The 27,097-nt window shown below is 35.7% G+C and overlaps 6 protein-coding genes and 1 long non-coding RNA gene across 12 annotated transcripts; 6 read left to right on the top strand and 1 right to left on the bottom strand.

Annotated features, from left to right (window-relative positions):
- Positions 1-863: 863 nt before the first annotated feature.
- LOC105971047 (phospholipid:diacylglycerol acyltransferase 1) lies at positions 864-4,997 on the bottom strand. Of its 3 annotated transcripts, none has more exons than XR_016033931.1 (8): positions 4,239-4,997; positions 3,361-3,583; positions 2,929-3,212; positions 2,518-2,842; positions 2,140-2,399; positions 1,419-1,904; positions 1,242-1,299; positions 864-1,140 (listed from the first exon to the last, which is right to left on the bottom strand). XR_016033931.1 is itself a non-coding variant. In XM_088824272.1 (7 exons), the coding sequence occupies exons 1-6, from the start codon at positions 4,544-4,546 to the stop codon at positions 1,433-1,435; spliced, it is 1,872 nt and encodes a 623-aa protein (XP_088680398.1). In that variant the 5' UTR covers positions 4,547-4,997; the 3' UTR covers positions 929-1,299; positions 1,419-1,432. The 3 variants fall into 3 exon arrangements, 1 of the variants encoding a protein (XP_088680398.1); XR_016033930.1 differs by having other exon boundaries at positions 929-1,140; positions 1,242-1,349; positions 4,239-4,732; XM_088824272.1 differs by having other exon boundaries at positions 929-1,299.
- A 2,500-nt stretch (positions 4,998-7,497) lies between these two features.
- On the top strand, positions 7,498-11,736 carry LOC105971028 (protein Brevis radix-like 4). Of its 3 annotated transcripts, none has more exons than XM_088824333.1 (5): positions 7,498-7,951; positions 8,041-8,246; positions 8,363-8,745; positions 10,845-11,339; positions 11,500-11,736. In XM_088824333.1, the coding sequence occupies exons 2-5, from the start codon at positions 8,094-8,096 to the stop codon at positions 11,573-11,575; spliced, it is 1,107 nt and encodes a 368-aa protein (XP_088680459.1). In that variant the 5' UTR covers positions 7,498-7,951; positions 8,041-8,093; the 3' UTR covers positions 11,576-11,736. The 3 variants fall into 3 exon arrangements, with proteins under 3 accessions (XP_088680459.1, XP_012851330.1, XP_088680458.1); XM_012995876.2 differs by having other exon boundaries at positions 11,497-11,736; XM_088824332.1 differs by lacking the exon at positions 7,498-7,951 and having other exon boundaries at positions 8,015-8,246; positions 11,497-11,736.
- A 1,395-nt stretch (positions 11,737-13,131) lies between these two features.
- Positions 13,132-14,357, top strand: LOC105970829 (protein BIG GRAIN 1-like B). Its single transcript, XM_088824564.1, has one exon. It carries the CDS (start codon positions 13,296-13,298, stop codon positions 14,199-14,201), a length of 906 nt encoding a protein of 301 aa, XP_088680690.1. The 5' UTR covers positions 13,132-13,295; the 3' UTR covers positions 14,202-14,357.
- Positions 14,358-15,545: 1,188 nt separating this feature from the next.
- Positions 15,546-18,302, top strand: VPS2.1 (SNF7 family protein). The gene is made up of 5 exons (XM_012995849.2): positions 15,546-15,763; positions 16,462-16,592; positions 17,189-17,293; positions 17,662-17,922; positions 18,030-18,302. The coding sequence occupies exons 1-5, from the start codon at positions 15,727-15,729 to the stop codon at positions 18,165-18,167; spliced, it is 672 nt and encodes a 223-aa protein (XP_012851303.1). The 5' UTR covers positions 15,546-15,726; the 3' UTR covers positions 18,168-18,302.
- A 563-nt stretch (positions 18,303-18,865) lies between these two features.
- Positions 18,866-19,594, top strand: LOC148767357 (uncharacterized). The gene is made up of 2 exons (XR_016033946.1): positions 18,866-19,334; positions 19,519-19,594. It is a non-coding gene; the product is annotated as an uncharacterized LOC148767357 (long non-coding RNA).
- A 2,006-nt stretch (positions 19,595-21,600) lies between these two features.
- LOC105970828 (mechanosensitive ion channel protein 10-like) lies at positions 21,601-25,430 on the top strand. 2 transcript variants are annotated; one of them, XM_088824329.1, is made up of 7 exons: positions 21,644-21,791; positions 21,895-23,315; positions 23,403-23,526; positions 23,772-24,065; positions 24,164-24,369; positions 24,584-24,674; positions 25,027-25,430. In XM_088824329.1, the coding sequence occupies exons 2-7, from the start codon at positions 21,916-21,918 to the stop codon at positions 25,039-25,041; spliced, it is 2,130 nt and encodes a 709-aa protein (XP_088680455.1). In that variant the 5' UTR covers positions 21,644-21,791; positions 21,895-21,915; the 3' UTR covers positions 25,042-25,430. The 2 variants fall into 2 exon arrangements, with proteins under 2 accessions (XP_088680454.1, XP_088680455.1); XM_088824328.1 differs by lacking the exon at positions 24,584-24,674 and having other exon boundaries at positions 21,601-21,791.
- Positions 25,431-26,363: 933 nt separating this feature from the next.
- Positions 26,364-26,979, top strand: LOC148767356 (uncharacterized). The gene has a single exon (XM_088824331.1). The coding sequence runs from the start codon at positions 26,491-26,493 to the stop codon at positions 26,860-26,862; it is 372 nt and encodes a 123-aa protein (XP_088680457.1). The 5' UTR covers positions 26,364-26,490; the 3' UTR covers positions 26,863-26,979.
- The last annotated feature ends 118 nt before the right edge of the window (positions 26,980-27,097 follow it).

The following is a 27,097-nucleotide window of genomic DNA, read 5'->3' as shown; positions in this document are numbered from 1 at the left end:
CTTTTTAAGAAATTGCATTCAACTCCTTACAGATCGTAAATTTCCTACATCTACCTCATACAAAAGGTTATTAATGTAAGAAATGTATAAATTGAAGAGGGCTGATGTAATTATAAACAAAATTGTGAGTTTTTTCATAAATACAAATAATGATGAATGGTGAGAAAAGTAATAATTATGTTGAAGTCAAAAGTTGTTGAACATGGACGAGGGGTAAATGTGGTAAATTGAATGAGAAGGGCCATTTTTTGTCGTTTTGTCTTGTCACAAATAGCAGTGTGTGTATGTGTGAGAGAGAGAGAGACCCGACCATCACTAGAGTAGTAGAATAGGACTTAAATGTCATTATAGGATTTGCAAGTCCCGGTGCATTTTGACCCTTTCCCCATTTTTTTCACTTTAAGACAAAACTAACAACATACCAAATTTGAAAATACACATTACTATTACTTGTCTTTGGTGAATGTGTCATATCAACATTTACATTTCTATATAGAAAAAATAAAAATAAAAATCCCGTCTGATATATACTACTATGGTGCATCGGGTGAAATATATCATGTACATCTTTATTATTTATATACACACAAAAACACACACAGCCACATTGATGTGTGTGGGTCTAATCATAAAAATCCACCATTTGACCTGGTTGGAGCAAGAGAATTTGTGTCCGATGACCAAAGTTTGAATCTCCATGCCAATCGAGACAATTATTTATTCTATTATATTTTTCGTGGCTAGACGGATCTCCATCAAATATGTAAGAAGTTCTAATATAAAGTGTCGTACGTGTGTCAACGATCCAAAAGTGGCCCAATTTTTAATCTTCGTCACTAAACGACCTCCCATCTCATCATCTATTTCGTTGAATATATAATACGCGTAACCAATGAGAGAACCGTCACGAATGACAGTAGAACAACAATTTCGAAAAAAGCATAAATAAGATAGTAAAATAAATAAATCAAAGGCCAGTAAATGCACGCAAGTAGCAGTTAAACCTCTACTTTGTACAAATGATCAACTCTTATGTATACCTCTTCGGGCGTTTTTTTTGTGCCGATTTAGGCCAAATTGTCTGAATTCAGACAACGAAAACCTCTAACAAATTCGAAATCCAAGTTTCCTCTCCCGAATCTGCATCAACGTGAGCAAAAACATGCTAGCTTCAAGACTGAGATAAAAATAAACATTCGTAAGTGAACTAGACAAAAAACTTTGAAAAGTCGAAAACGCACATGTGTTTTATACACCTCGGAGCCAAGCAAATCAAATCATCCAACAAATTTGTCGTACCTGTGAGTTGAGTTGAATGAGAATACACATAGATGCAGTAAATTAGGCAGCTGCATTTTGAATAAACCAAAAATCATTTATTTGTGAAACAACACGTAATGAAGGATGGAGAAACTTACACGAGAGTAACGTTCTATAGTTTCAGCTTAATTCTTTCGGACCATTTCAAAATATCGGAATGAACTTGATCACCTCCTATATCCTCTCCAGTTGCACCCGCTGCAACCCTAATGATATCTTCAATCAGAGCAAAGTTCCCCAATATATCGACGTGGGCCCCACTTTGTGTACCCCTACCTTCTAGAAATGTCGCCGGCGCGGCATGACTGTACTCCCTCACGAATGTACGTATTCCCGAGGGATTGAATCTGGTCTTTCCCCGCCAGCCTTTGGCGCACATGAATCCGGCACTTAGTACCGGTACAGTTTCGTCTCCGTCAACGGAATATACCCCTCCCTTCAGACAATGGCCTTCCGCAGAGGTGTCGATCTGAAAAGGGATAACGCACTCTGCAGCAGGACTTAATTTATATACGTACGCTCTTTCTGTAGGGATCCCTACTCCGTACATTGAAAAGATTTCCATTTCCGGAGCATTTGGTAATCTGCAAAAAGGATTACGGAATATGATCATTGCTTGAGTTGCAGTGGCAGAGCCATCGTAGGGCTGTGGGGGGGGGGGGGGGGGGGGGGATGGCCCCCCACCACTTCTCAAGAAACCTATTATCTTATATAGTGATATATTATTTTCGAGTAGTGACATGAAAAGAACGTAGCAACTCAAACCAGTGAAATCCAGATGCAGGGATAAAAAAAAAACAAGAAAATCGGAGTTATTACTTTGTTTCGAGGGGATTTGACCAGTATTTGAAGTGATCGTATTTTTCTTCACTCAAATCATCGGCGATTCCATACGAAAAATGAGCACCACCCCGCTTCATCATCTTTGGTGCGGCGAAATTAAGAAGATCGAATATCGAATCAGGAGTGTAGACTTTATAATCAGCTATTGCTTTGACTCCATCAATGCCCATGTCGTGGTACTCTGTCCATACGGCACGGCAAGTTGTGTTGGCCTGATTATTTCCCTTGATAGCACCCTACAGATCACCAGGAAAAAACAAAGAAATACATGATACATTAATAAAAAAAAATCATGTAGTTAATTTCAATTCAGGATAAGGGGATACGTAATTCGGTTATCGAGAGATAAATCACCCTAAAATCAACGCTCTCAATCTCCGATGAATGTAAATCAGCCACGTGCTTTCCAAATGATAATAGTCTTCCATACTTCACACGACTAGAATTAAACAAACTCAGAGTTGCGTTGTGGACTTCTGGTTGACCGTTGATGTTCTTCTTTTTGAAATTATTACACTGATGCCCGTCTTCTGGTGACCAATCAAGCCCACCCCAGATAGTGTTTCCACCTTTTATGATCATCGACATTGTCGAGTCCCAAGTACGAGTCATTCGCATCACATGCTGTAAAGTTTGAAACCCGAACACATCCTTATCCAAAAAACCAGGCGCGATACCTCTGTGTAAGCAGAAAGACACGCCACGAAGATATTCTAACTGAAAGAAAATAAAAACTAATAAATCAAGAAAGTTTCAGGTAAAAACCTTGCGATTGCTATATCCTTAGCTTCGGCGGAGAACAATCCGGAAACTGCTTTAGGTAGACCTAGAAAAGGTCCGCCGATGTTCATTACAGCCTTTATGTGATCAGAGCACCAACTCGGTCCACCACCACCACCCATAGGTGCAGGCGCCTCCACCCATTTCATAAAATGCAAGAAATACAGAGCACCCATGGAATGCGGTACAACCACCACCTTTCTACCGCCGCTAGTAGCAACCATGAGCTCTATGTTACTTTTTATTCGGCTGAGAGTTTGGTCCCTAACCTGATGAATCAACACAAATCAAACAAATCGAAAATAGTACATACATGTATATATACACATATTATATATAGCAATCATGTGCACGTTGAGCTTTTTCTCAGTATTCAATTGCTAGCTCCTATATTAAAGTAATCAGAAGATAGTAAACCTCAGTATTCTGAAACGAGAGCCTCCAATCGTAAGCTGCCATGTACATATTTTTGTCCTCGTATCCGATACGAGCCAAATTGGCAATTAGAACTGCCCAAACAAAATAACCTGGTGCAAAGTAATCGGCTGCTACAAGGCCAGAAACAGGCCTGATTTTTATGCCTGGAGGATCCAATCCAGTTTCGTTATCCAGCGACATGTGCTCCACCCAGCACAAAGGTCTGCAACAAACAGTGCACTATTCGGTAGAAACATTAAATAAAATGTTCAAGTAAAATAATCTAACTCAAAAAAAAATTAAGAAATCATCAAACCGTTAATTAACTCAAAAAATAAAAATTAAGAAACTACCACTGCCCAATCAATTGTTTCGCCAATTTCTATAGTGGGAAGGAATGCAGTCACAGTAGAGAATTTACAGCAAACTACAGAAGAATCAAGCAAACGTTTAGCCTTAAAACATTTAGATAACACAATAGAAGTTATTATTTTCAGCTTCCGCACCATCAATCGCGTAAACTGAACCACAAAAAGAAGTATTGTATATTCAAAGTAAAGCAGATCTTAGTTGACAGAATGCAAAATCTCACGAACACCATTAACCTACACGTTATCTGGAAATTAATCGAGATCATGATAAAATATAAATAGATTACGCGTCTCAACTTATTAACATCTCTACTTTTAAATGCATATATACAAATCCCGATATACCATCGATCACAAACATCCGCGAATCCCACAATTAGCTTACATCTTCTCCTCCTTCCATTCATTTATCCGTTCAATCAACCGTATTTTTAACTTCGATCCATAGAGTAAAACACAAGATTCAACACCAATTTCAAATAACGTATAAAATCCGTAAAACGGTACCTTTTGTAAACTTCACCGAATGTACCACCCCATAGCCTCTTTCTGAACAATTCCTCAGCACAAGAGTGCCCTTCCCACAGCTCAAGCCCACCTGTCACTATCCCGGGAACGAAAACCACCGGATGCTTCGCCTTCAACCCATCCTTGGCCAACTTCACCCCCGCGGATCCGACAGGGGACCGCCGGTGATCGCCTCCGTCACGTACTGCGGGAAGGACGCCGGCATTGCGTTGTAGAGGAAGAGCAAAAACCACCACATCGAACATATGCAACCGACGAACCAGCAACACGTGTCCACGCAGTTCCATTTCTTCTTCCCCGACGCCGGAGACGAGCCGTCGCTGAGATTCAAATTCTCCGAGCTGGAACTCGATTTTTCATCCGATTCGTAGCCATTTCCCCCCTTCTTAATTTCGTCCGATTGCGGCTCCGAATTTTCAGGCCTTTTCCCGCCGGAGCCTCTTCTACGCCGCAGCATCGGCACTCGTACGTATATCTATCTATATAATATATATTAGTGTATATGTATATGTGTGTATATATATATATATATATATCTGTACAACATGCAGAAAACGCATGAAACAATGATTCCGTCACCCCTGAGTGAGCTGTACCATATGATCGACGGAGTGAATGCGAGATTGTTTTCCTAAATCGCAACCATTTCTGCAGAAATTATCTTCTTCAATAAACTCGATTGATCACTTCACCTGCTAATTAAAATATTTAAACCCAGTAATTATTAATTATGTCTGTAGAAACAAAATCGGTTATATTAATTACTTAATATATGTAGATTATATCTAAAATTAGGTCAAAAATGTGTTTTCATAATACTACCAAAACCCCCCTAATGTTTTCATAATTACATCCACCCCTCGCAATATGCAGATTTCTTATATTAGTACCCTTTAGTAGGGGATGAATGTAAGCAAATTACAAATTACAGGACACTGAATGTAATTTCTCAAACATAAAGAGTTTTTTTGTAATTACATTTTACTTCAGGGAGATGATTGTAATTTACCCTTTTGGTAACGGATCCATCATATTATGGGCCTGGGTGAATGAAACACAAATAATTTTACATATTGGACCATTGAGAAAATTAGGACACATATGGTCATCTCCAACAGTTTGTCTAAAAGCGATTGTCCATATCTATAATATAATCAACGAACAATGTTTTAACACTTCATTTTTAACACTACGCTCCAACAACATTGTTTATATTTTACACAATTATTATATTTAATTATTTTTTATTAAATAGTTTCTACATGATATTTAATTATTTTAAAATATTAATAAAAATGTGTATTATTATAAACATATATTTATATGTTGACTCTTTAATAATTTTTGTTTTAAAAATTTATTTGAATTTTATTTTAGTGAATATACTAATAATTAATAATACTAATTAATAAGTATACAAAATTAATTTTAAATTTGTTAAAATAAATTTCAATAACTTAATTGATATATATTAATAAACATTAAAATTTTATAATTCTTTAAGAAATATTTTATTTATTTTAATTAAAGTGATAGGTTTTTTTTTTATTTTAGTTTATTAATACTAAGTAAAATAGTAAGTAAATTTCATTTTTGTACATTTATTTGAAAACAACAAGTAAGATAATATAAAATATTTTTTAATGATAAAATATTATAAAGTACAATATATCTTATTTTAATATTTCTTAGATTTGCTAAATTGTAGTTTTGATTTCTCAAATTTAAGAAGCTAAAGTTACAATTTAGTCAATTAAAAATTTATGCATTTTCCTCTTGGAGCTCACTTTTTTGCTCTTGGTTGTTCATATGGTGTAAAATATGAGTTTGCATTACACTCTTGGTGATGCTCTAAGGGCCTGGTCTTTTTTTACTTGGATTTTTTTTTAATTTAGTTTGTAATAAAATTCTAACAATACAAATAAAAAAAACATATTCAAAAAAAAAAAAAATACTTGAAGTGCTCGAGCTCGATCACGCCAAAACAATCAAACTCGGCTCGTTTACATCCTAAGTTACATCTACTCTACTTTTTTTAAAGATTTTATAATGAGTAAAAATAACTTATAAGCTTATCCAAACACTTTAAAAATCAAGTCTAAAAATATGATGTAATAGCTTATCTACTCTTTCAATAACTTTTGAGACGTAAGAGCTTATCAGTTGTTGAAAATAAGCTTAGTCAAACGGGCCTAAGGTGGTGTTTGTAAAAGCTTATTTAAAAGCATAAGTTAGTGATTGTGTCTGAAGTTAATATTAAGTGCTTAATTCTAAAAGTTGGGGGTGTTTGCAAAAAATCAATTTAAATAGAAATAGCAGGTACATTGATGCTTTTAAAATTATAGCTTAAAGCAGCTTATTTTAAGAGAAGGAAAAGCAAAAATTAATTTTGCAAACACCTAAAAACAAATTATGAGAGAAAAAAAGCTCATAATCTATTTCTAAAAACTTTTGCAAACATCGACTGAGGGTGTTTGGCTAAACTTATAAGATGTTAAAAGGAGCTTATAAGATGTTTTAGAGCTTATAAGCTCTTCCAAAGTGTTTGGTAAATTTTTAGAAAAAGATCTTAATTTTTTTTAAAGTAAGTTGTTGGAGAACAAATAAGATCTTTTTAAATAAGTACCGCTACACCACCTTTTTATTTAAGATATTATATTGAGTAAAAATAGGAAATAAGCTCATTATCCAAACACTCTAAAAATTAATCATAAAATAAGATGTAACAACTTATCAGCTCTTAAAACATCTTATCAGACGTAAGAGCTTATCAGCTGTTTGAAATAAGCTTAGCCAAATAGCCTCTAAGAGGGTGTTTGGTTAAACTTATTTTAAACAGCTGATAAGCTCTTAGGTCTGATAAGGTGTTTTAAGAGCTGATAAGCTGTTATATCTTATTTTTAGGATTAATTTTTAGAGTGTTTGGATAATGGGCTTATTTCCTATTTTTACTCATTAAAAGATCTTAAATAAAAATGTGGGGTAGAGGTACTTATTTAAAAAGATCTTATTTGGTCTCCAACAGCTTATTTTAAAAAATATTAAGATTTTTTTTAAAAAAATTATCAAACACTTTGGAAGAGCTTATGAGCTCTAAAACATCTTATAAGCTCCTTTTAACATCTTATAAGCTTCGCCAAACACCCTCAAAAAGTCAATTAACCATTTTCATTTTCATTGGGATTGATGAAAAAACAATCTTTATATTAAATATTAAATTGCAAAAGAAATAAGTATTGACACTTCTCATTCTACCTTTGGATCTAAAATCCGAACAAGAACCCCTAAAAACCTGAGAAAAAGAAAAAGTAAAAAAATAAAATAAAAATAAAGGAGGTTAAAAAAGTAAAGGCTAGCCTCTACAATACATTTGTATCCAGTATCCTCCCCTTTATCACCTTCCTTCTCCACCAAGTACCCCCTTCTTCTCTCCTCTGTATTAAATCTATAAAATTAAACCCAGAATTTTTTATTTTCTTTTCCATTAAATTAAAAAATAAATTACAAAATTTGACTCATGCTTTTTGTTACTGTACAATTAATAATTACGATGAACAGAAATATCTGTGATGGCGCATTTTAAGCGACGCCATTAAAGCTGCCTCATCACCTTCCAACACTTCTCACTACTCTGTTTTTTTTTTTTTTTTTTTCTCCTTTACCGCATCTCCCCATTTTTTTTTTCTGATCAGGTACTCCTTAATTATTTAATTACTTTATTTTTTTAGTACGCCGTGTTTGGTTGTAATTTTGGATTTTTTTTTTTTTTAATTTTTTTTAGGAGTGACCGAAACCTGTTTGCGTAATTGCCGAAACGAAAGAAAGAAAAAAAAAATGCTTACATGCATAGCGCGTTCGAAGCAAGGTGGGGGTGATGAATCGCCGTCCATCGATCATAATCACCACCACCACCACTCTGTTGAAAAGATCAGCAACTCCGACGGCGGCGTACCTACTAAGCAGGCCGTTAGAACCCTCACTTCTCAGGTTTTATTCATCGTTGATTCGTAATTTTTTTGACGTATTCATCTTTTGATTTCGTCGGATTTTGGGAATATTTTCGCCTCTGAAATTTGGTGTTTGGGGGAAAATGTTCAATTTAGATCAAGGATATGGCGCTGAAGGCGTCGGGTGCGTACCGCCACTGCGCGCCGTGCGCGAATCAGCCGGCCGCGCAGCCGCGAAGAAACGGTAGCATCAACGGCGGCGGCGAGCCGGAATCGGTGGCGCCGGATAAGTTCCGGTGGTCGTACAGGCGGACGGGGAGCACGAACTCGGCGGGGAGGAGGGAGCTGGAGGCGAGGCTGAAGGGAATATCCAGCGGGGAGGGGACGCCGGCGTCGGCGAGTGGCCGCCGAATCGACCCGGTCGTGTTCGTGGAGGAGAGTGAGCCAAAGGAGTGGGTGGCTCAGGTGGAACCCGGCGTGTTAATTACCTTTTTGTCCCTACCACGTGGCGGCAACGATCTTAAGCGCATTCGATTCAGGTACCCCTTTTGGTAATTTTCCACTAATGTTTGGTCAGTCTTTTAATTAGTTCAAATCATTAATATTATCACTATCACTATAATAATAGGTTAAAATAATTAAATCAATTTGTCAATAACTGTGAATTTAATTGTTTTTATTTGAGAAATTAGAATTAGATAATTAATCACTCCTACAAATAAATTAGTTTTGGAAATAAATTTAATTTCATAAATTGTAAGATACTAAAAAGAAAATAGAAAAAAAAAATTGTGAGTGGAAACAATGATTTGGCATGATTGATATAGTGCTTTACGACCATTAGGTAAAAAAACCGCATGCTTAGTGAGAATATTCTTAACTCTTGTGTGAAAGTCAAACATTATTAATCATTTTGCAGTAATCTTTGTCTTCTTACATAATTACTTTATCTTAAGCTAACACTAATCCAGATAATATGTTTTAATTTAGTGTCTCGAGTTCACTATACAAACTACAAAGTTCAAAATTCAACTTAAAAGCTAAGGGCTCGTTTGGCTAAACTGATAAGTTCTAACGTCTGATAAGACGTTTTAACGTTAAAAGAGCAGATAAACTATTATCTCTTATTTTAAGAATTACTCTTTAAAGTGTTCGGATAATAAACTTATAAGTTATTTTTATTCATTATAAAATCTTAAAAAAAAAGATTTTAAAAGTTTTTCAACACCTTATTTTTTTGAATTTTTAAGATCTTTTTTTTTTGGTAAAATTACCAAATAGTTTGAAAGAGATTATAAGTTTAGCTAAACACCCTCTAAATAAAATAAAATATTTTTTTTTTTGCAGTTTTAATAATTGTAAGAAAATACAATTAACTAGCTTGTTTGTGGTGTATATTTAACAAGATAAAATATTGAATATATCAAAGTTTGCATAATCCATGCAAGAAAAGGTTACTTTTGCACTTATGGCAGAAGCTGTGTAAAAGTAAAAGTAGTTTTGGTGTCCGGTGGTCATTAGTTAAAGTAAAATTAATAGTTGCATGCAATCATTTATGTTTCTTTTTTTTTTTCTGAAAATTGTCCCACGGGTAAACGATATATTGTTCGTTACCAAACCCCCATAATTTTTTCATAATTACACGCACTCCTGCAATTTATAGATTTCTTACATTAATACGCTTTTTACATAGGGTGGATGTAAAAATTTTACAAACTGCAAGGGGCTAGACATAATTTCGAAAAATGAGATTTTTTTTTAATAAATAAACTTTACCCATAGTAATTTACACATATCATCATGGAAAAGCAATGAGAATAGAAACCTAGTTGGGCACCCTTTTAAAAAGTCCAAGAAATGGCAAAAACTCATTTTTTGGTGGGGCCCACACAGTTCTCATAGTGTTGGGAAATCTTTTACTAATTGTTGTTGTCTTGTCGGGTAATGTGTTAGCTTTCATTTTCAATCTTTTGATCACGCGCCTATTCTTCTTTGATTTTGTCATCTTGTGGGGAAATTATTTTCTTGTCAATTAATCTGTTGAATAAAATATTTTTATATCCAGACAACAAATGCATATGATCGATCTTACATGTCACTCCAAATTTGTAGTTATGACAAGATTGCCCATCCCCAAACTGGTTTTCAACAACAAACATCTCCAGCTGTCCTCTTTACTTTCTTGTTCTTTTCCAGGTTAAAAAGGTAAAAAAAAAATAAAAATAAAAATTAATTATTTGATTCTTGAATATATGAAATTGAATATGGTCCACACTCAATGTGTTTGTTGTCCTCACCTTATGATAATGAACACATGCCTCTGTCTGTACATAAATCCTACTAATCAATGTTGTTCTAGGTTACATGCTTGTCCTTAAAAAATGGATTGTGACTCATCTTCCATTTTCATGAAACTAAAACAATAATTTCATTTGTTGCTTTCTTCCATTATTTTTGTTGGGGAGTTGTTAGGATGCCCTTCTCAGCAAAGTAAGGACAAAACCGAGAATTAACGAATAACGACTTGGTTGACGACTATTCAAGAACCTTTTGTGGGTCCAAATATAGTGGCTTCACGTAATTAATGACTTTGTTATTTAACAATTCGATCGTCTTATGTATTTTTGATTACACGCAGTCGAGAAATGTTCAATAAATGGCAAGCACAGAGATGGTGGGCCGAGAATTCCGAAAGGGTGATGGAACTGTACAACGTGCAGAGGCTAAACCTGCAAGCGTTCCCTATCCCAACAACTCCAAGATCCGAAGATACCGAAAGCATCACAAGCTCGAAGATGGAATCAGTCCAAGACAGCCCGGTCACACCGCCACTTGGCAGGGAGCCGCCACTTCGTACCTTAATTAACCGGCCGATGGGATATTCCTCGTCGGATTCCTTGGACCTCCAATCCATGCACTCGCATTCAGCCTCGACTCCTAAACTGTCGAGCATCTGTGGTGGAAAGACGGAAACTTCGTCTTCGATGGACGCTTCGGATCGATCCGGAGAAATATCGATAAGCAATGCCAGCGATTTGGAATCTGAATGGGTCGAACAGGATGAGCCCGGTGTGTATATTACTGTCAGAGCTTTGCCAGATGGCAGAAGAGAACTTAGGCGTGTCAGATTCAGGTTGGTTTTGCTGTTACCCTCTTCGCGTTATTTTATTTCGTTTTTTCGATCTTTTACGGGTGGTGCTCTTCGTTTATCGTATATATAGTGAAAATGCAGCATTGTTTGTGTTAACTGTAGTGTATGCTGATGAGTAAACTTTGAACTGAATTTTCAGCAGGGAGAAATTTGGGGAGATACATGCTAAATTATGGTGGGAAGAAAATAAAGCAAGGATACATAAACAGTACTTGTGATTGCAGAAAGTCGCAAATTTTGTGACAAAGAGAAAGCCTTTTGGGGTTTATTTTGTTTATCTTTATCTTTTTTTATGGTGTTTTTTAATCACATGTAATTGTGGCATATTATGGGGATTTTAATATTATCTATATGTATGTGATATATTTCCTCTAGAAAATATTGAACTTCAAATAATTAACTAATTAAATAATTATTTAATATCTGATGCACTTCTGATGGATAATAGATCATCAGCTTTTGAAGTTGTGAAGAGCAATAATGTTCTTTACCTTCCAATATTTCAAATACTGAATATTGAGTAAATGTTGAACTACTTATAAGTTATAAAAAAAACTATTTTGTTTGGGTAATTATAATTACGCCGTTCAACTTTTATCGTATTGCACTAAGTATAGATAAATTTGACTCCATAAAAGTACACTTGTAGCACAATACATAGCTGATAGGTGTGGTTGTAATTATCCAACAAGAAGGGTATTTTCGTAATTTAACATTCTCTCAGGGATGATCGTAATTTGTCGTAAATTTAATTTTTGGTACCCTTTTCACATTTGCTACCTTCTTATTACTGATTTGTAACAATTTTGGATGAAGATCAAGATACAACAAGGGTCATAAAAGTACATGGTTTTTTTTTTTTTTTTTCAGATTCGTAACAATTTAATTTAATTAATTAATTTTTATTCTTTTGTTAACAATTTAATTTAATTTTTTATTCTCAACTGCCCACGTAATTAAATCATCGGAGTGGTGTCTGTACTGTAGTTGTAGTGTGCAGGGGGGAGAGGTTGGAATTAAATTCGGTTGTCTGTACTTGCAAAGAAGCTGTAGCTATTAATGGATTTATTATAAAAACAAATACCACTTGGCACTTGTACATAAAGTTGATGTCTCGTACCTGAAATACAACGAGGGTCATTACACCACATGTGTGTGTATTTTTGTTTTTTTTTTTTTTTTTTTTCTCACCACTCAAAACCATACTACGAAAATTGGGACAAAAAAAAAAAAAATTAAATAAATAAATAAATAATAATAATAATAATAGTACCCTGCAACCAAATTCGTGGCCACTCTGGCAAACTCTTCTCTCTCATGCCATACGCACGCGTGTGCTTGTGCTAGTGTTTTTTTTCTCTACTAATTAAAGTTTATGTTTTATGTTATCACTCTCTTACACACACAAACCATGGTTTGGTCTATTTTTATTGTTGATTTACGCATATCAATGTGATGTGAGTGCGTGTACTACACCCGGTGGATGTTGCACTGGATTTTTACTACACCCCGAGTAATTATAAAGAGTATACATACGAGCATGCGTATTTCACTGAATGTAGCATGTATAAAACATATAATGGTACATGATTAAGTTATTAATCAGGTGAATTATTTAATATTTATGTGTAAAAAAAACATGAAACATTGGATTAAAAAAAAAAATGAAAAATACTTTCATCCACTCATTCTTGTGTGTGTTTGTTCTTATATAGAAATTTATACTCTTAAAATTTATGCTTATAAATACCCTTTAATTTCTAAGTTAGAATCAACTACACTACACTACAGTTTCTCTCTGTGATCAAAGCCGTGGCATTTGGCTTTTTCTCTCTCTTACTTCATCTCTCTAAAGCTGCAATCAATCACTGTTTTTTTTCTAATTTCCCAAAAAACCTCAAGTGTGTGTGTCTGTGTGTGTGAGAGAGAGAAGCAGCGATGGCAGTGGGAGAGAGACAAACACAGAAGCACAGGCGCAAAACGCCGTCGTTCTCCTCTTCCCTCCTCGACGCCATTTACCTCTCCATCGACGAACCCGGATGCGTCGCCGCCGCCGCCGCGCAACCCCACCAACAATCTGAAGACTTCGTCCACCTCCGCAGCAACACCAGAAGAAACAACGCCGCCCATTTCGAAGACGAAATCGCAAGCCTCCGCCGAGCAATCACGGTCGAGAAATGGATGGAAAACCACACCACCACCACCGCCGCCGCCGCCGTTCCAAGGCGGCGCATCTCCTCAAACTCAGGCACATCATCAGATTCAAGCATCCTCTCCTCATCTTCAGAAACAGATTCCTCTGTTCTCTCGAGATCTTCATCATCGTCAAAGAATCATCTCTACACAAGAACAAAATCCAAAGCAATGAAGATCTACGGAGAATTGAAGAAAGTGAAAGAACCCATTTCACCCGGTGGCAAAATCGTAAATTTCTTCAACTCCATCTTCAGCCCCAGAAACCGTAAGCAGAAACAGACCACAGTGGAGGAATGGAGCTCCTCAATCAGAAAATCAAGATCAATGAGGGACCCACCAACAACATCCTCAAAATCTTGCTTAATCAAAAACCCGTCTTCTTCGATATGCAATAAATCGAAGAGGTCCGTTAAATTCGATGAAAACGAGTACTCGGTTAATTCATCAATGCCGAGTGTTAAAAGCCGGCTTATCAAGAAAAGTGTCGAACTTTTTGAGAATGAGAGTGACGGCGACGACATGAGCTGCGCAAGCTCCGATCTTTTCGAGCTCGAGAATATCGGATCGTACGGCGGCGAAGAATTGCCCGTTTATGGAACGACGAGTATTAAGATGAATCGAGCCATTGCTTGTGGATTCGCAATGTAGTTAAATAGTTTGCATTAACAAACCAACTTGTAGTTTATGTTGATTATCGGGATTCTTTGAAATTTGCATTCGAATTCCGCAGCTTGCTGAAATTGTAATGTTGGTCTTCGAATTATCATTAGTCGAAAATTTTAAGTTAAAAGTTTCAGTTTTTAATTGTGTATTGGACCTCTATATAATCTTATTTTGGCTAATACTACTCTTGCAACGATTGTGACAAGCGTTTTGTTTCTTCGAATCGAAGAAAATGTGATCTACCTTTTTTTGTTTTTTTTTTTTAATTAATTTAATTTAAATTTGAGAGAGATGTTGCAATGTGGCTTGGATTCCATATACATAATCTTATTTGCATGTGAACATTTCCGGAGAACATAGATGAAAGATCGACTTTTGCAAAATGAAATTTCGAAAGTTGACTTCTCGTATCTCAAATTAAATTAATCGACAACAAAAAATTCGAGGGCCCTTTCGGATTGGTCACCTTAAGCAGCCGCATGTGCCCCTTGCCCTCAGGTCCGGCTCTGATAATTTCGATCTATAAAACCAATTTCTTTATTTTTTTTATTATTTTTTTTTATATATCAATCTAGGAAATAATATGATGAATATGATAGCTGTAAGATATGTCTGTTAGTGAACAACAAGGAGAAAAGAGCAATTCAAAAACCAAATAGACATGAAAATAAATTTGATTGATATTAGTGGGCATACAAAGAGGCGAGGCCCCCCATTAGGAATCTCACAAGTCAACATATGTCCCGGCATCATAGCGCCCACATGCGGTCCGTTTATTTGATGCTGCATCTCGTAAAATACATCGGATGATTATTAACTGTTGATCTGCACATAATTACACACACTCATGCGTGTGCGCTCGGTGAGATGCATAGTACATTACAAATTGATTTTATGTCTATTAATTTGAAATAAAAGTATTCGTCTGCAATGCGCTCGATATCTCATTTAAGCTAAGGTCTCGTTTGGCTGGGGTATTAGCAATTATTAGCTAAATAATTGGATTTTATTTGATGTTTGTATCCCAATAACTTGACAAGTCGACCCGCAAATAATTTGGTGGTTGTTAGATTATTAAAATCTTATCTTGAAGACTAAATTTATCTATCGTGACTAAGATTTCCAAAATATATTACAAAAAATTAAGAAGAACAAAAAAATTAGAAAATGAAAAGGTATATAAGAGATTGAAGCCCAAACTAATAAATAAAGAAGGCCCGAACGAGTACATGATCTGTTTTCGGGCCAGCGCGTATTACTTATCCTGGCCCAATGGAATATAATCCTGCCACGTGTATATCCAACGTCATAACTCACATCCAACCAACCATTTGAAATATCAGACCAAAACAAAAGTCTTCTCCGCGTTAATTAGCCTTCATATATACTTCCGCGTTAACTTGCACATATATTCGTTGATCAAAACCCTCTTTTTCTGCAACAATATTCCCTACGAATTCTTCTTCTTTCGCCGGAATCAATCAATCGATCGATCAACCAATCAATCGCCATGAGTTTCCTTTTCGGAAAGAAGAAGACTCCCGCAGGTCTGTTTCCAGATTTAATTTTTGTTTTTTCTTTTTTTTTTTTGTTGTTATTGAATCATACTTCATGTAACGAGTTTTTATCAGATGGGAGAGAAAATTTGGGTTTTGGATTGTCTCGAATTTAGATTGGATCATCGGAAAGATAAATAATTCTTTAATTACTTGATTAGGGAACTAGGGGAAGGTCCAATTTCTAGATTGAGTTAAATAATTAGAGATTGGAGCAGATATTTCAATCATGATTAATCGAATTGTTGGAAAAAATAATGGTAATACGGATAAGTTTACGAGAATTGCTGGCGAAACGTTCGTTTACTGCATTGAGCATTTGTCTGTGTTTAATTTAACTGTTGTTTGAAGAATTCCTCTTGCTTGAGTTATGGGTTTTGTGACTTGAATAACAATCTGTCGACGGAATGGGATCATTAATCCTGACGTGTGGACTCAATATTACTTTCATTCTCACATGACTGATGTGAATTATGAATTCAATGAGAAAAATGTAGTTCAATAAGAGTTACTTTTCCGTTTTCTAATTTTTGAGAAATTCGAGTGTTTTAGTCTCGTAAATTGATTCAAATGTCTGAGAGAATAAGAGGGCGGTTCATACACTGGTTCAAGATTGCATATGATTTTGTGTTTGTTCGTCTTGATTCTTGCATATTTGATTTGCTACATGTGACGTTTGTATCTTGCAGAGCTTCTGCGGGAAAATAAGAGAATGCTTGATAAATCTATACGGGAAATTGAGAGGGAGAGACAGGGTTTACAAACCCAAGAAAAGAAGCTTATTGCAGAGATAAAGAAAAGCGCCAAGCAAGGACAGATGGTAAGTCAATTGTTTTGTTGTATTTAGAAATCTGCTAGGTGGCTCCTTTTTTCTTTGCACGTTTTTAATATCGAGTTAAAAATAGTATTCTCTCTTATAAGTGAAGACTCTTTAAGTTTTTAAGGAAAACAAGCTGAAGAAGGTTGATCCATGGATTCTTGTATTTTACGTTTTTTTGTCTTCTTAAATTTCCTCGAAGGAATTTATAGAACACATGCTTCTACAATGAGAAAATATGCCTCAATAAGTAATATACTTACAGACATATAAAATAAACATTGAAATAACGATCTGTGTAAAGTGTAAAACCTTTCTCCAAGTTCAGAATAATTAAAACTTGATGTGCAGCCGACTTTAATAATTTCCGTAAACACTTTGCTGAATCCTTAATTTTCAGCGCATCTCAATCCTTCATCTTTGACTGGATGCTTCATTCCGGACTTTGCACTGTATAAATTGCTAATTTCTCTCATTGGACACTGTCCTTAGACCTGCTGCAATTTTTGTTTTCTTCTCTATTTTGCTAATTCTGTTTGCAGAAATGAATGTGCTCACTTACTTGAATGTGTATTTGATTTATAGTGTATTTGTTACAGGGAGCTGTTAAGGTGATGGCCAAAGATCTTATCAGAACACGACATCAGATTGAAAAGTTTTACAAGCTGAAATCTCAACTTCAAGGAGTATCCCTCAGAATTCAGGTATCTTACCAATATTTGATTATTTGGAAGTTATCTCTAAACAATTGTCGAATTTTTAAGACGGTTTTACATTGATGAGGAAAGCAAATTCGTCGATTGTATAAGCTTGGTTTCAGTGACTTTTTGAATTTATGAGAAATTACTTTTTTTGTTTTTTTTTACTTCGTAACCACGAGTTAGAATTTGTAAAGGGTAGCAATTCAACTTAAACAATTTTTTGATCCAGGCTGCTTTTATCTGTTGATTTGTTACAAACTTCATAACATAAAATTTGTCGAATACTTAGGAATTTATCATTTCCAGCGTGTTATCTAATTGGAGAACTGTTTTGACTTTAACCGTATTCATCATTGCTATTTCCTTTTCAGACATTGAAATCGACGCAAGCAATGGGGGAGGCAATGAAAGGTGTCACTAAGGCAATGGGACAAATGAATAGGCAGATGAACCTGCCATCACTGCAAAAGATAATGCAAGAATTTGAGATGCAGAACGAGAAAATGGAACTAACCAGTGAGGTAATGGGAGATGCCATTGACGATGCTTTGGAAGGAGACGAGGAAGAAGAAGAGACCGAAGAGTTGGTCAGTCAGGTTCTTGATGAGATTGGCATCACCATTAACTCAGAGGTATATATATATATATATATAGATATAGTCATTTGTTTTTCTTCAATTGGGTATTTATATACACATAAAATATTCGTCGATGAATTCACGGTTTTCTCTTATTGCAGCTTGTTAACGCACCTTCCTCGGCTGTAGCTGCACCAGCTGACAAGAATAAGGCTCCACAGGCTGAGGCGACTGGAAATGACGGTGGTGGGATAGACAGTGATCTCCAGGCCAGGTTAGACAATTTGAGGAAGATGTAATTGACATGTAATATATATTCTTCTGGTGCGACCAGACTTATGTTGTGTGGCTTTGTAACATTTGCGAAAATACTTAAAAATTACGTGGTTTGGTACAGCTTAATTTAATCAATGAGATTTGCTATTAATGCGAGATATCTTGTGTTTATGCCACTGCATGTATAAGATTTGGATTCTTCTTGAATCTACAAGTTCATAACTGCTTGAGAGCTAATTTGACATGAAGTTGAATTGGATACACCTTATAAAACTAACATACTCCAAACATAGATCATCGATTTTTAAATATTTAGGTAATTGGGTTTTCGAATGTCATGTGTAAATTTGCTAGAAACAAAAGCGAAGTCAAGACTAAAATTTTTGAACTAGAAACAATCGAATTTTAGATCGAACAATTTACTATAAGAATTCTGACAAATCAGCTTTCATCAGAATTCATGCCATGTTTGCATAAACCGTAATATTGACAAAAGAATATTGTTTATATACACAATGACACCGGTTGATCGAAAAGGGATTAGTTTATTCTAAACCAATGTGCCTGCACCTAGATGAGAATGCTCCGATTAGTGGAGAACGGGACCCGGCGGACCCACCGGAGAACGACAAAGGGGACAGTCCATGTGGGAATACAGCCACATGTCAATACAAGGAGCATGAAAGTTGTGCTTGCACTTCGGCATTTGCCTTAGTTCTTCACCTTCTTCGAAAACTGATAAGCAAACTGCACATTCAGTATCCCCACCTTCTGCATCTTCTCTCTTGTACTTGAAACTGGGAACAGGGTTTACGTTCGAGTTACGAAACCGCCAGCTGGAGGTGGGGCCGCCCGCCCGCCTCTGTCGGGACCCACGGTTGGTCATGTCCGTGCACCATTGGACTATGACGAGATTGTAGAGGGCGAGGATAATTGCCGCTGTACAGATGATTACGAGGCCGTAGTATAGCATGGGTAGGTTTTGTCTTGGTGGTGGAGGTGGTGGTGGTGCATAGGGGCTCGGAGGGTCTCCCATGGCGGGTGGTGGCGGTGTTTCTTTTGGAGGGGAAGAAGGGCGGAGTTTGTTGTGATTTTTTCGAGTGATTTATGCAGTGAAGGAGAAGTTTATGCAGTTGTGTTTGGTACTATTATGGGGTGCTAATATTGGAAGTATAGATAATGAGGATAAGGTAAACAAGACAAAAGTTACATTATTGATTATACAATATGAACAAGGTTGAGTGAGAGAGGATTGGATTAAGATAACCCCTCTCTGTGTGTGTGTGTGTGTGTGTGTGTGTGTGTGTGTGTGTGTGTGTGTGTGTGTGTGAATTTAGTTCTCTTATTGTTATGAAATGTTTTTTTTGTTTGCAGGTAGCTGCGGCACAATTAAATTATGGTCCTTTGATTTGATATATGCTTAAGAAATCTTTTTGTTGAAAAATAATAAGATGTATTTTGTTTTATATATATATGTCCAAAATTGTTGATAATAGTGGGGAGAATATGCCAAATTGCTTTCACAAATATAGTACAGATAATGTGGATAACATTGGGACATGTCTTTGTTATATTATCATTGCATGTTTGTTTATTGCCTAAATATTAATAATCGTCTGCTAATTTGTTCACATATAATAAGGGCATTCTTGTCATTGCATCGTTCCAAGTTAACTGCTGCTGACGGTCGAAATCATCAGTTTACGGATGAATTATTTATAGTTTTCGGATTTTTGACTGATGATTTCGACCGTCAGCATCAAATCCAAACCCGAAACCCGAAACCCAAAATATCAAAATTGAATTATCAAATATTCATTTGATATCTGAGATAATATTTAAATATTGATTAAAATTTATCAAATCCAACCATGGTTATCAAAATCAATTATCAATTGGAAGTTTAAGGGTGATTTTATTTGTAATCGTCACATGTCAACTTGTGATTGGATCTTTCGATAGTTACATTTTTGATAACTCAATTTCCAGCAAGTAAATTTACATACAAAGAGGGGAATTATCAAAATAGAACCCTCATTTGATAACCCCATTGGAGTTAAAAATATCTATTTTTTAGTATGTAAATGGTGGTTAATGGTTTGAATACCATGTTTGATAACCCATTGGAGTTGCTCTTATTGTATATACTAGCATTTTTCCCCGTGCGATGCACGGGATATTATTTAAATAGTGAAAAAAAAATAATCAATTTAATACATAATAAGAAAATATAGTATATTAATATAGTAAAATTTAATAATGTAGTATTATTCATATTTTATATAATATTAGTTTTTTTAAATAATGTAGTATTATTCATATTAAGATTTATAATCCAAATAAATAGACTAAGATTTAACAAATCGAATATCTAGCTTTATCTCTTAATAATTGTTGAAAATTATAGTTAAAAAATTAGTACCGAAAAAATATTAAAAATAAATAATTACATAAGTAGCAATAAGGTAGGATTCTTCACGGGTTAGTTTTAATTTTGATAATTGTTAAAAATTGTAGTTAGAAATTAGTAGAAAAAAATATTAAAAATAAATAATTACAGAAATACCATTAGAGTTTTTTAGGGTTGCCCAGCGTTTCTTTCTTTTATATATAAGATTAATTATTACTATTTTATTTTTGTATCTAAATATTGGTCAATTAATTTATGGAATAAAAAACAACAAATTGCTCATGGCCAAGCCGAATAGTCTTTCAGGGCGGCGCAAATTGGGCTCTTGTTTTATTGAAAAATGAATTTAAAAGAAAAGGAACTATTTGATTTTTCTCATGTCAACTGGAAATGAATTAGACCAGTTTATAATTATATGCAACTTGCTTTTTATTTTTTTATTTTTTATTTTTTATTTTGTTTTATTCAATGTAAGAATGAGTAATAGTGAGTTGTTTTTTTCCTTGGATTTTTTTAGCAAATAATGCAATCCTATCTATAAACCTTATAACCAGTTGTGGCATCCCCCATAACACACTTTCTTTTATATTTTAATAATAATTATTTATGAGAAAAAAAAAACATTGATATTCTTTTATAATTTCGTGTTTCGACTTTTTCGGATTTCGAGTTTCAATTTTCAGGTTGAGGTTTTAAATAAATCAAATCGAGCCAAAATGTGAATGTTTAAGTCAATTAATAATATTATGCTTCAAATTTAACATTTAATACTTACTATTACAAAGAATTTCACTTTATAATTTATATAATAATGTTTATATATAATACTAATGGAAATTTTATTGTAATCTTGATCGATCTTAAGTACATAAGTACATAAATAACATAACATAATCCCAAAAAAAGGAAAGATCTTTGTCTCTTCCATTGGTCAAGTTTTGTAGACTGACAATTTCACCATTTTCGTCAAACTCTTCTAGATTGTTTTTACATTTTTACCCTTTCAGTAATGCATAATTTCCACGTGGAAATTAAATTATGCATTTCCCACCCGCCCTTTAATTCTTCGAATACATTTTTCGTAGACTCGTAGTTCGAAGCTGCGTCCCACTTACATTTGTGTGTGTGTGTGTGTGTATATATATATATATATATATATGCACTGTTCCTCCAATCTGCTTTCACTCGAATTCTTCGATTTGAAGTCCGCCATAGCTAGAACTTCAAACCCCAGCAGGTAATTTTCATCTTCATACACAAAGAATTTTACTTTTTTTGCCATTTCAATTTCTAATTCAAGATTTCGTTTTTTTTTTTTCTTCTCTCTCTCTCTACTGTAGCTTCGTACTGAGTTCTCCCCCATGGAGAGCGATATATCTCTGAGGGATAAAGGCGGCAATTACGACGTCGTTGTGGATATTCAGATTCCGGGCTCTGAAGAAAATGCCGGCGCCGAATCCAAGGACGATTCCTCAACCGTGGAGATGAAAATGAACTTATTCGCAAGCACTTCCGCCCCGGTGGTAATCCCCAGTTCAGCTCCGCCGCCGCCTCCACCGGCGGCGCAGCTGTTCATCCCAGCTCTTGTTGCCCCGGACCCATCCGCAAAACCGCCGATCGTACCCACCATACGGCGGCGGACCTCGACGACAACATCTGCTTACTCCAAGCTCAAGTCGAGAATCGCCGAGCCTCCATTTCCGGGCAGCTCCAAGCCAACCGAGGAAAATTCCCAAAATGCCCCTGCGAAGTCTCCGACGACTAACCCCGGTACTCCGAAAACATCCGTTCCGATCACACCAAGAACCCCTTTAATGGCTTCCGTTGACAACGACGATGACGACGATGATGATGACGTGTACAATACCGAAAACATCAAGCTCGATAAAGTAAAGCGAGGTAAGAAAGTGAAAGCAATGGTTGTGATTGAGTGGATTGTATTCATCAGCTTAACGGCTCTCTTGATTTCGAGTTTAACCGTTGGGAAATTGAAAAACCATACCCTCATTTGGGGTTTGAATTTGTGGAAATGGTGTGTGTTGGCGTTGGTGATCTTCTGCGGCCGTCTGTTTACCGGATGGTTGACCAACGTGCTCGTTTTCTTGATCGAGAAGAACTTCCTTCTCAAGAAGAAGGTCTTGTACTTTCTATTCGGATTGAAAAAGAGCGTTCGTGTCGTAGTTTGGTTGATCTTTATTCTTGTGGCGTGGGTTTTGTTGATTAATCGAGGGGTTAAAAGAACCAAAGAAACCTCCAAGATTCTAAACTATATAACTCGAGGCATTGTGTCCACGCTCGTCGGGGCGGTTATGTGGATGTTGAAGACTCTATTGGTCAAAATAGTGGCTTCGTCTTATCACGTTAGGACATACTTTGACCGAATCCAAGAATCGATTTTTCATCAGTACATTCTTCAGGCACTGTCGGGCCCGCCTATGGTGGAGGGCGATTTGGGTAATGAGGGTTCTAGAATTAGCAGCGGGCGGTTGAGTTTCAAGAAAGGGAAAATCGGAAAGGATGAAAAAAAGGGGGAGGTGATTAATGTGGATAAGCTTTATAAAATGAAGAGGGAGAAAGTTTCGGCTTGGACAATGGGAGGGTTGATTAAGGTTATTAGGAATTCGGAATTGTCGACTATTTCCGAGGTTCTTGATGACAGTGTCGAGGAAGAATCGGGCGAGCCGAAAGTTATTACGAGTGAAGTCGAAGCAAGAGATGCTGCGAATAGAATATTTAGGAACGTCGCAAAGCATGGTAGCAAGTAAGAATTTATATTACACGTCTGATTAACCGAACCTGATTTTTTTTTAGCTTGTCTGCATATGTTTATGTTTACATGCTGTGTTAGGTATATTGAAGAAGAAGATCTTCTGCTTTTCATGCCGAAAGAAGAAGTTGATAATGCGATTCCTCTGTTTGAAGGAGCTGCAGAATCGAGACAAATCAAGAAGTCGTCTTTCAGAAATTGGGTGGTAAAAAAATCTTTCCTTTTTGTCTCGTTTACGTTAACTAGTACGAGAAACGTGCATTTCCACGGGGTATATATATATATATATATATATATATATATATATATATATATTGTTTAACGACTAAATTGATTAAAATTAGTAATAATAGAAAATGTTATTTATTGCTCAGTTTGTTCGTAAAAAAATGATTTACGCTTGTTCCGTAAGAATCGAAGATCAATAAAGTTGGATTTGATTTATTGTAGGTAAAAGCGTACAACGAGAGAAAATGCCTTGCAGTGTCGTTAAGCGACGCTAAAACAGCAGTGGAGGAACTTAACAAGATCGCCTCGGGATTAATATTGCTCGTGATAGCTATAGTATGGTTGCTTTTAATGGAGATCACTACCACCAAAGTCTTGATTTTTATTTTTTCCCAACTTTTGTTAGTGGTTTTTATGTTTGGAAATACGGTGAAAATGGTATTCGAAGCCATGATATTTGTATTCGTGGTGCACCCGTTCGATGTTGGGGATCGATGCGTTATTGACGGTGTGCAGGTACATTATAAATAAACATCTCGGGGTCTTTATCGAAACCCTTTTTTCTCCTTCGTTTATTTTTCAATTCTTGATTTTAAAATTTTTTTTTTTTGCAGATGATAGTAGAGGAAATGAATATTTTGACCACGATATTTCTAAAACCGGATAATGAGAAGGTGTACTATCCTAATTCGGTTTTGGCGATAAAACCGATCAGCAATTTCAATCGGAGCCCAGAAATGATGGGCGATGCTGTGGAGTTTGCTGTCGATTTTTCCACTTCGATCGAGACAATTGCAGCTTTGAGAGCTAAAATAAAAGGGTACATTATTATATCTTGTCATATTTCATTTTCTGCTCTATTTATACATATATGCTTTGAAATATGAAAAACGAAGGAGTTTTAGGGTGACAATTGAATTTTGAAAAAAAATATAATCGGAATTTAGGGTTTGAGACGTCGGACGAAAAAAATGCAAAGAATTGGTTGAATAATCGACGTAAAAACTTAGGTTATGTACATCTACTTTGTGTAGGAAACCTGTGATGAAGCTTGATGTGTTGGGAACTGATAGTCTTGGCAATATTTCTGCTCTAACTTATGGATTGGATTCTACTTCTCCTGAGGTGTGTTTTGTCACATTTAATATTATAATATTGCAAACTTTGTAAGAATAAAATTAAATAAAAATACCCGAAAATTTTAGAGATTTAAAAAAAAAATAAAAAAATTCGGCAGTTGTTTGTTTTTCTATCGTCCAAAATGTATATATATTAAATGATCGTAAGGTGTACATAGTTTCTTCTAGCTAACAACTTATTACACTTCCGTTGTAAGGTGGAAAAAATATATATTATACGAACGAACCCTTTTCTTCTTGCTCTTTTATTACAATCAAAATCCTGTAAACTTTTCGCCTTTTCTTGAAAATTATTTTCCGACTTTTGTACTAAATGGTTGCTAAATGTTTAATTCCAGGTACTTGGAGAGTAAGCCGCAGCACTGGAGTCCGAATCACAGCGTGCAGATAAAGGAAATAGTAGACGTACACAAGATTGTAATGGCGCTATACGTAACTCATACAATAAATTTCCAAAATTCGGGGGAGAGGGGAAACCGAAGATCCGATTTAGTGTTCGAACTTAAGAGAATTTTCGAGGAGTTGGGCATTAAATTCAATCTTCTTCCTCAGGAAGTGCAGATTAGTTATGTTCGAGACGCAATGTTAGCACCTACTAACGGTGTAAGGTGATTCGATTTTTTCTTTTTTCGTCTCCGGATTACGAGTTCTCTCATTTACACACACTTCATTAGAGCTCCTTTTGTAAATGCTGCAAACATCATTAATTTTACAGAGTTTATAATTTTTTATTTTATTTAAATCTGTGTTATTTATTTAATTGTTTAATCATTAAATTGATGGGCCTTGGCCCAAAATCTTGAATCTGGGACAAGCCCAATAGTTATGGATCTATTTAAAGATCAAAAATAATTGTTAAAAGGCCAACTCTATATGTTATGCCCATTGAAGCTTATCTTCATTAATTAAGTTCAACTATGGATCAACAAACATCAGAATTTTGGTGAATTAAAATCGATGGGAAGTCGGAATCTCATATATTTATATATATACTTATACATATATTTATATATATAGAGAGAGAGAGATTTCGGAATGAAAAATACTGTTTCGAAATCAAAAGTTTCGGATTGAACGCAGAATCGAAAATTTTGTTCCAATTCCCTATTTCAAAATCCGGAGGGAGGTGTGTACCGGAAAATTTGAGCATTAAAATTAGGTGTAAATTACAAACACCCCCAGAGGTATAGTCAATTTACGAAAAATTCCTCTTGTTTGGATAATTACATCTACCCCTCAACTATGATTTTTTCTTACACCTCCATCTTTATGGTGTCAAATTCAACATAATCATCTAGATTTCGTGGAATGTGCTCTAGTTTGTACTCGTTTTGTATAAAAATACGGTTTCCGATGCACCACAATCTAATATATACAAGCCAAAAAACATATATTAATCATCTTGCTTCAAAATATAGAGTTCGAATGGAATAAAACGGGTACAAAAGTGATAATATTCCATATAATCTAGAAGATTCCACTAAATTTTATAATTGAGATGTGGTTGTAATTACCCAAACATGAGGGAGATTTTTGTAATTTGACCATACCTCGGGGAGGTGGTTGTAATTTACCTATAATTATATGATTAAAAAGAAATTCACAAATTATTTTTTGCCCAAATATCCAAATGAGATAACCTTATCCACCACAAACTAGTGGAGAAGCTGCCACGTGGAGGAGATCGAAAAATAGCCCTCAAAATCTCAATTCTCCACCTCCCATTACTCCCATTTAATTAACAGCAGAGCGAGAAGTTAACTTACTTTCCAGTAAGAAGCAAAAAACGAAGCAGCAAATCAATGGCTTCCACTTCCGCAGTATCCATGGCGATGCCACTTACACGTGTCAGCCAAATCAGGCAACCAAATGCCGAAGCTTTCCTCAAGCCAACGCCGCTGAGGCGGCCGTCCAAGGCGGCCGTGGTGGTGGCGCCGAAGCCCGTCGGAAAGTTCCAGGTCAATGCTTCGTTTAGGGAGAAGGCCGTCACCGGATTGACGGCCGCCGCGTTGGCCGCCTCCATGATAGTTCCCGATGTGGCGGAGGCCGCCAGCGGCGTCTCGCCGTCGCTCAATAACTTCCTGCTCAGCATCGCCGCCGGCGGCGTTGTGCTCACCGGCATTATTGGTGTGGTGGTCGGAGTGTCCAATTTCGATCCTGTCAACCGGGCTTGAGATACATCGATTTTTTTTTAATTTTTTTGAAATATGTTTCCATCTTTGTATCTAATATCTATCAAATGTGTCTATCTTATTACATTTTGGTGAATTGACTAAATTGTTGTTTCTGTTGGCTTTAATTCTTACAGAACTTAGATATTGATGTAACTATATGGGTGTTAATGTACAAAAAAACTACAAACTGCCGGGTGGATGTAATTTCAAAAAAATGATGGGGCTTTTTGGCAAA

The sequence above is a fragment of the Erythranthe guttata genome, chromosome 10, assembly GCF_056151865.1.
Source record: "Erythranthe guttata isolate IM_541 chromosome 10, IM_541, whole genome shotgun sequence".
NCBI classification, from domain to species: Eukaryota; Viridiplantae; Streptophyta; class Magnoliopsida; order Lamiales; family Phrymaceae; genus Erythranthe; species Erythranthe guttata.
Note: the sequence above shows the minus strand (reverse complement) of the source record. Positions and strands in the feature narration are given on the sequence as shown.

Bases quoted from the DNA above. Each gene is read 5' to 3' on its own strand.
- LOC105971047 (XM_088824272.1), bottom strand. From the start codon at position 4,546: ATGGAACTGCGTGGACACGTGTTGCTGGTTCGTCGGTTGCATATGTTC. The intron at 3,584-4,238 runs GTACCGTTTTAC...TGTTTGTTGCAG, and splicing joins TTCGGTGAAGTTTACAAAAG to ACCTTTGTGCTGGGTGGAGC. The intron at 2,400-2,517 runs GTGATTTATCTC...GGTGATCTGTAG, and splicing joins TTGAGAGCGTTGATTTTAGG to GGTGCTATCAAGGGAAATAA.
- LOC105971028 (XM_012995876.2), top strand. From the start codon at position 8,094: ATGCTTACATGCATAGCGCGTTCGAAGCAAGGTGGGGGTGATGAATCG. The intron at 8,247-8,362 runs GTTTTATTCATC...TGTTCAATTTAG, and splicing joins TTAGAACCCTCACTTCTCAG to ATCAAGGATATGGCGCTGAA. The intron at 8,746-10,844 runs GTACCCCTTTTG...GATTACACGCAG, and splicing joins CTTAAGCGCATTCGATTCAG to TCGAGAAATGTTCAATAAAT.
- LOC105970829 (XM_088824564.1), top strand. From the start codon at position 13,296: ATGGCAGTGGGAGAGAGACAAACACAGAAGCACAGGCGCAAAACGCCG.
- VPS2.1 (XM_012995849.2), top strand. From the start codon at position 15,727: ATGAGTTTCCTTTTCGGAAAGAAGAAGACTCCCGCAG. The intron at 16,593-17,188 runs GTAAGTCAATTG...TATTTGTTACAG, and splicing joins GCGCCAAGCAAGGACAGATG to GGAGCTGTTAAGGTGATGGC. The intron at 17,923-18,029 runs GTATATATATAT...CTCTTATTGCAG, and splicing joins GCATCACCATTAACTCAGAG to CTTGTTAACGCACCTTCCTC.
- LOC105970828 (XM_088824328.1), top strand. From the start codon at position 21,916: ATGGAGAGCGATATATCTCTGAGGGATAAAGGCGGCAATTACGACGTC. The intron at 23,316-23,402 runs GTAAGAATTTAT...ATGCTGTGTTAG, and splicing joins GTCGCAAAGCATGGTAGCAA to GTATATTGAAGAAGAAGATC. The intron at 23,527-23,771 runs GTAAAAAAATCT...GATTTATTGTAG, and splicing joins CGTCTTTCAGAAATTGGGTG to GTAAAAGCGTACAACGAGAG.
- LOC148767356 (XM_088824331.1), top strand. From the start codon at position 26,491: ATGGCTTCCACTTCCGCAGTATCCATGGCGATGCCACTTACACGTGTC.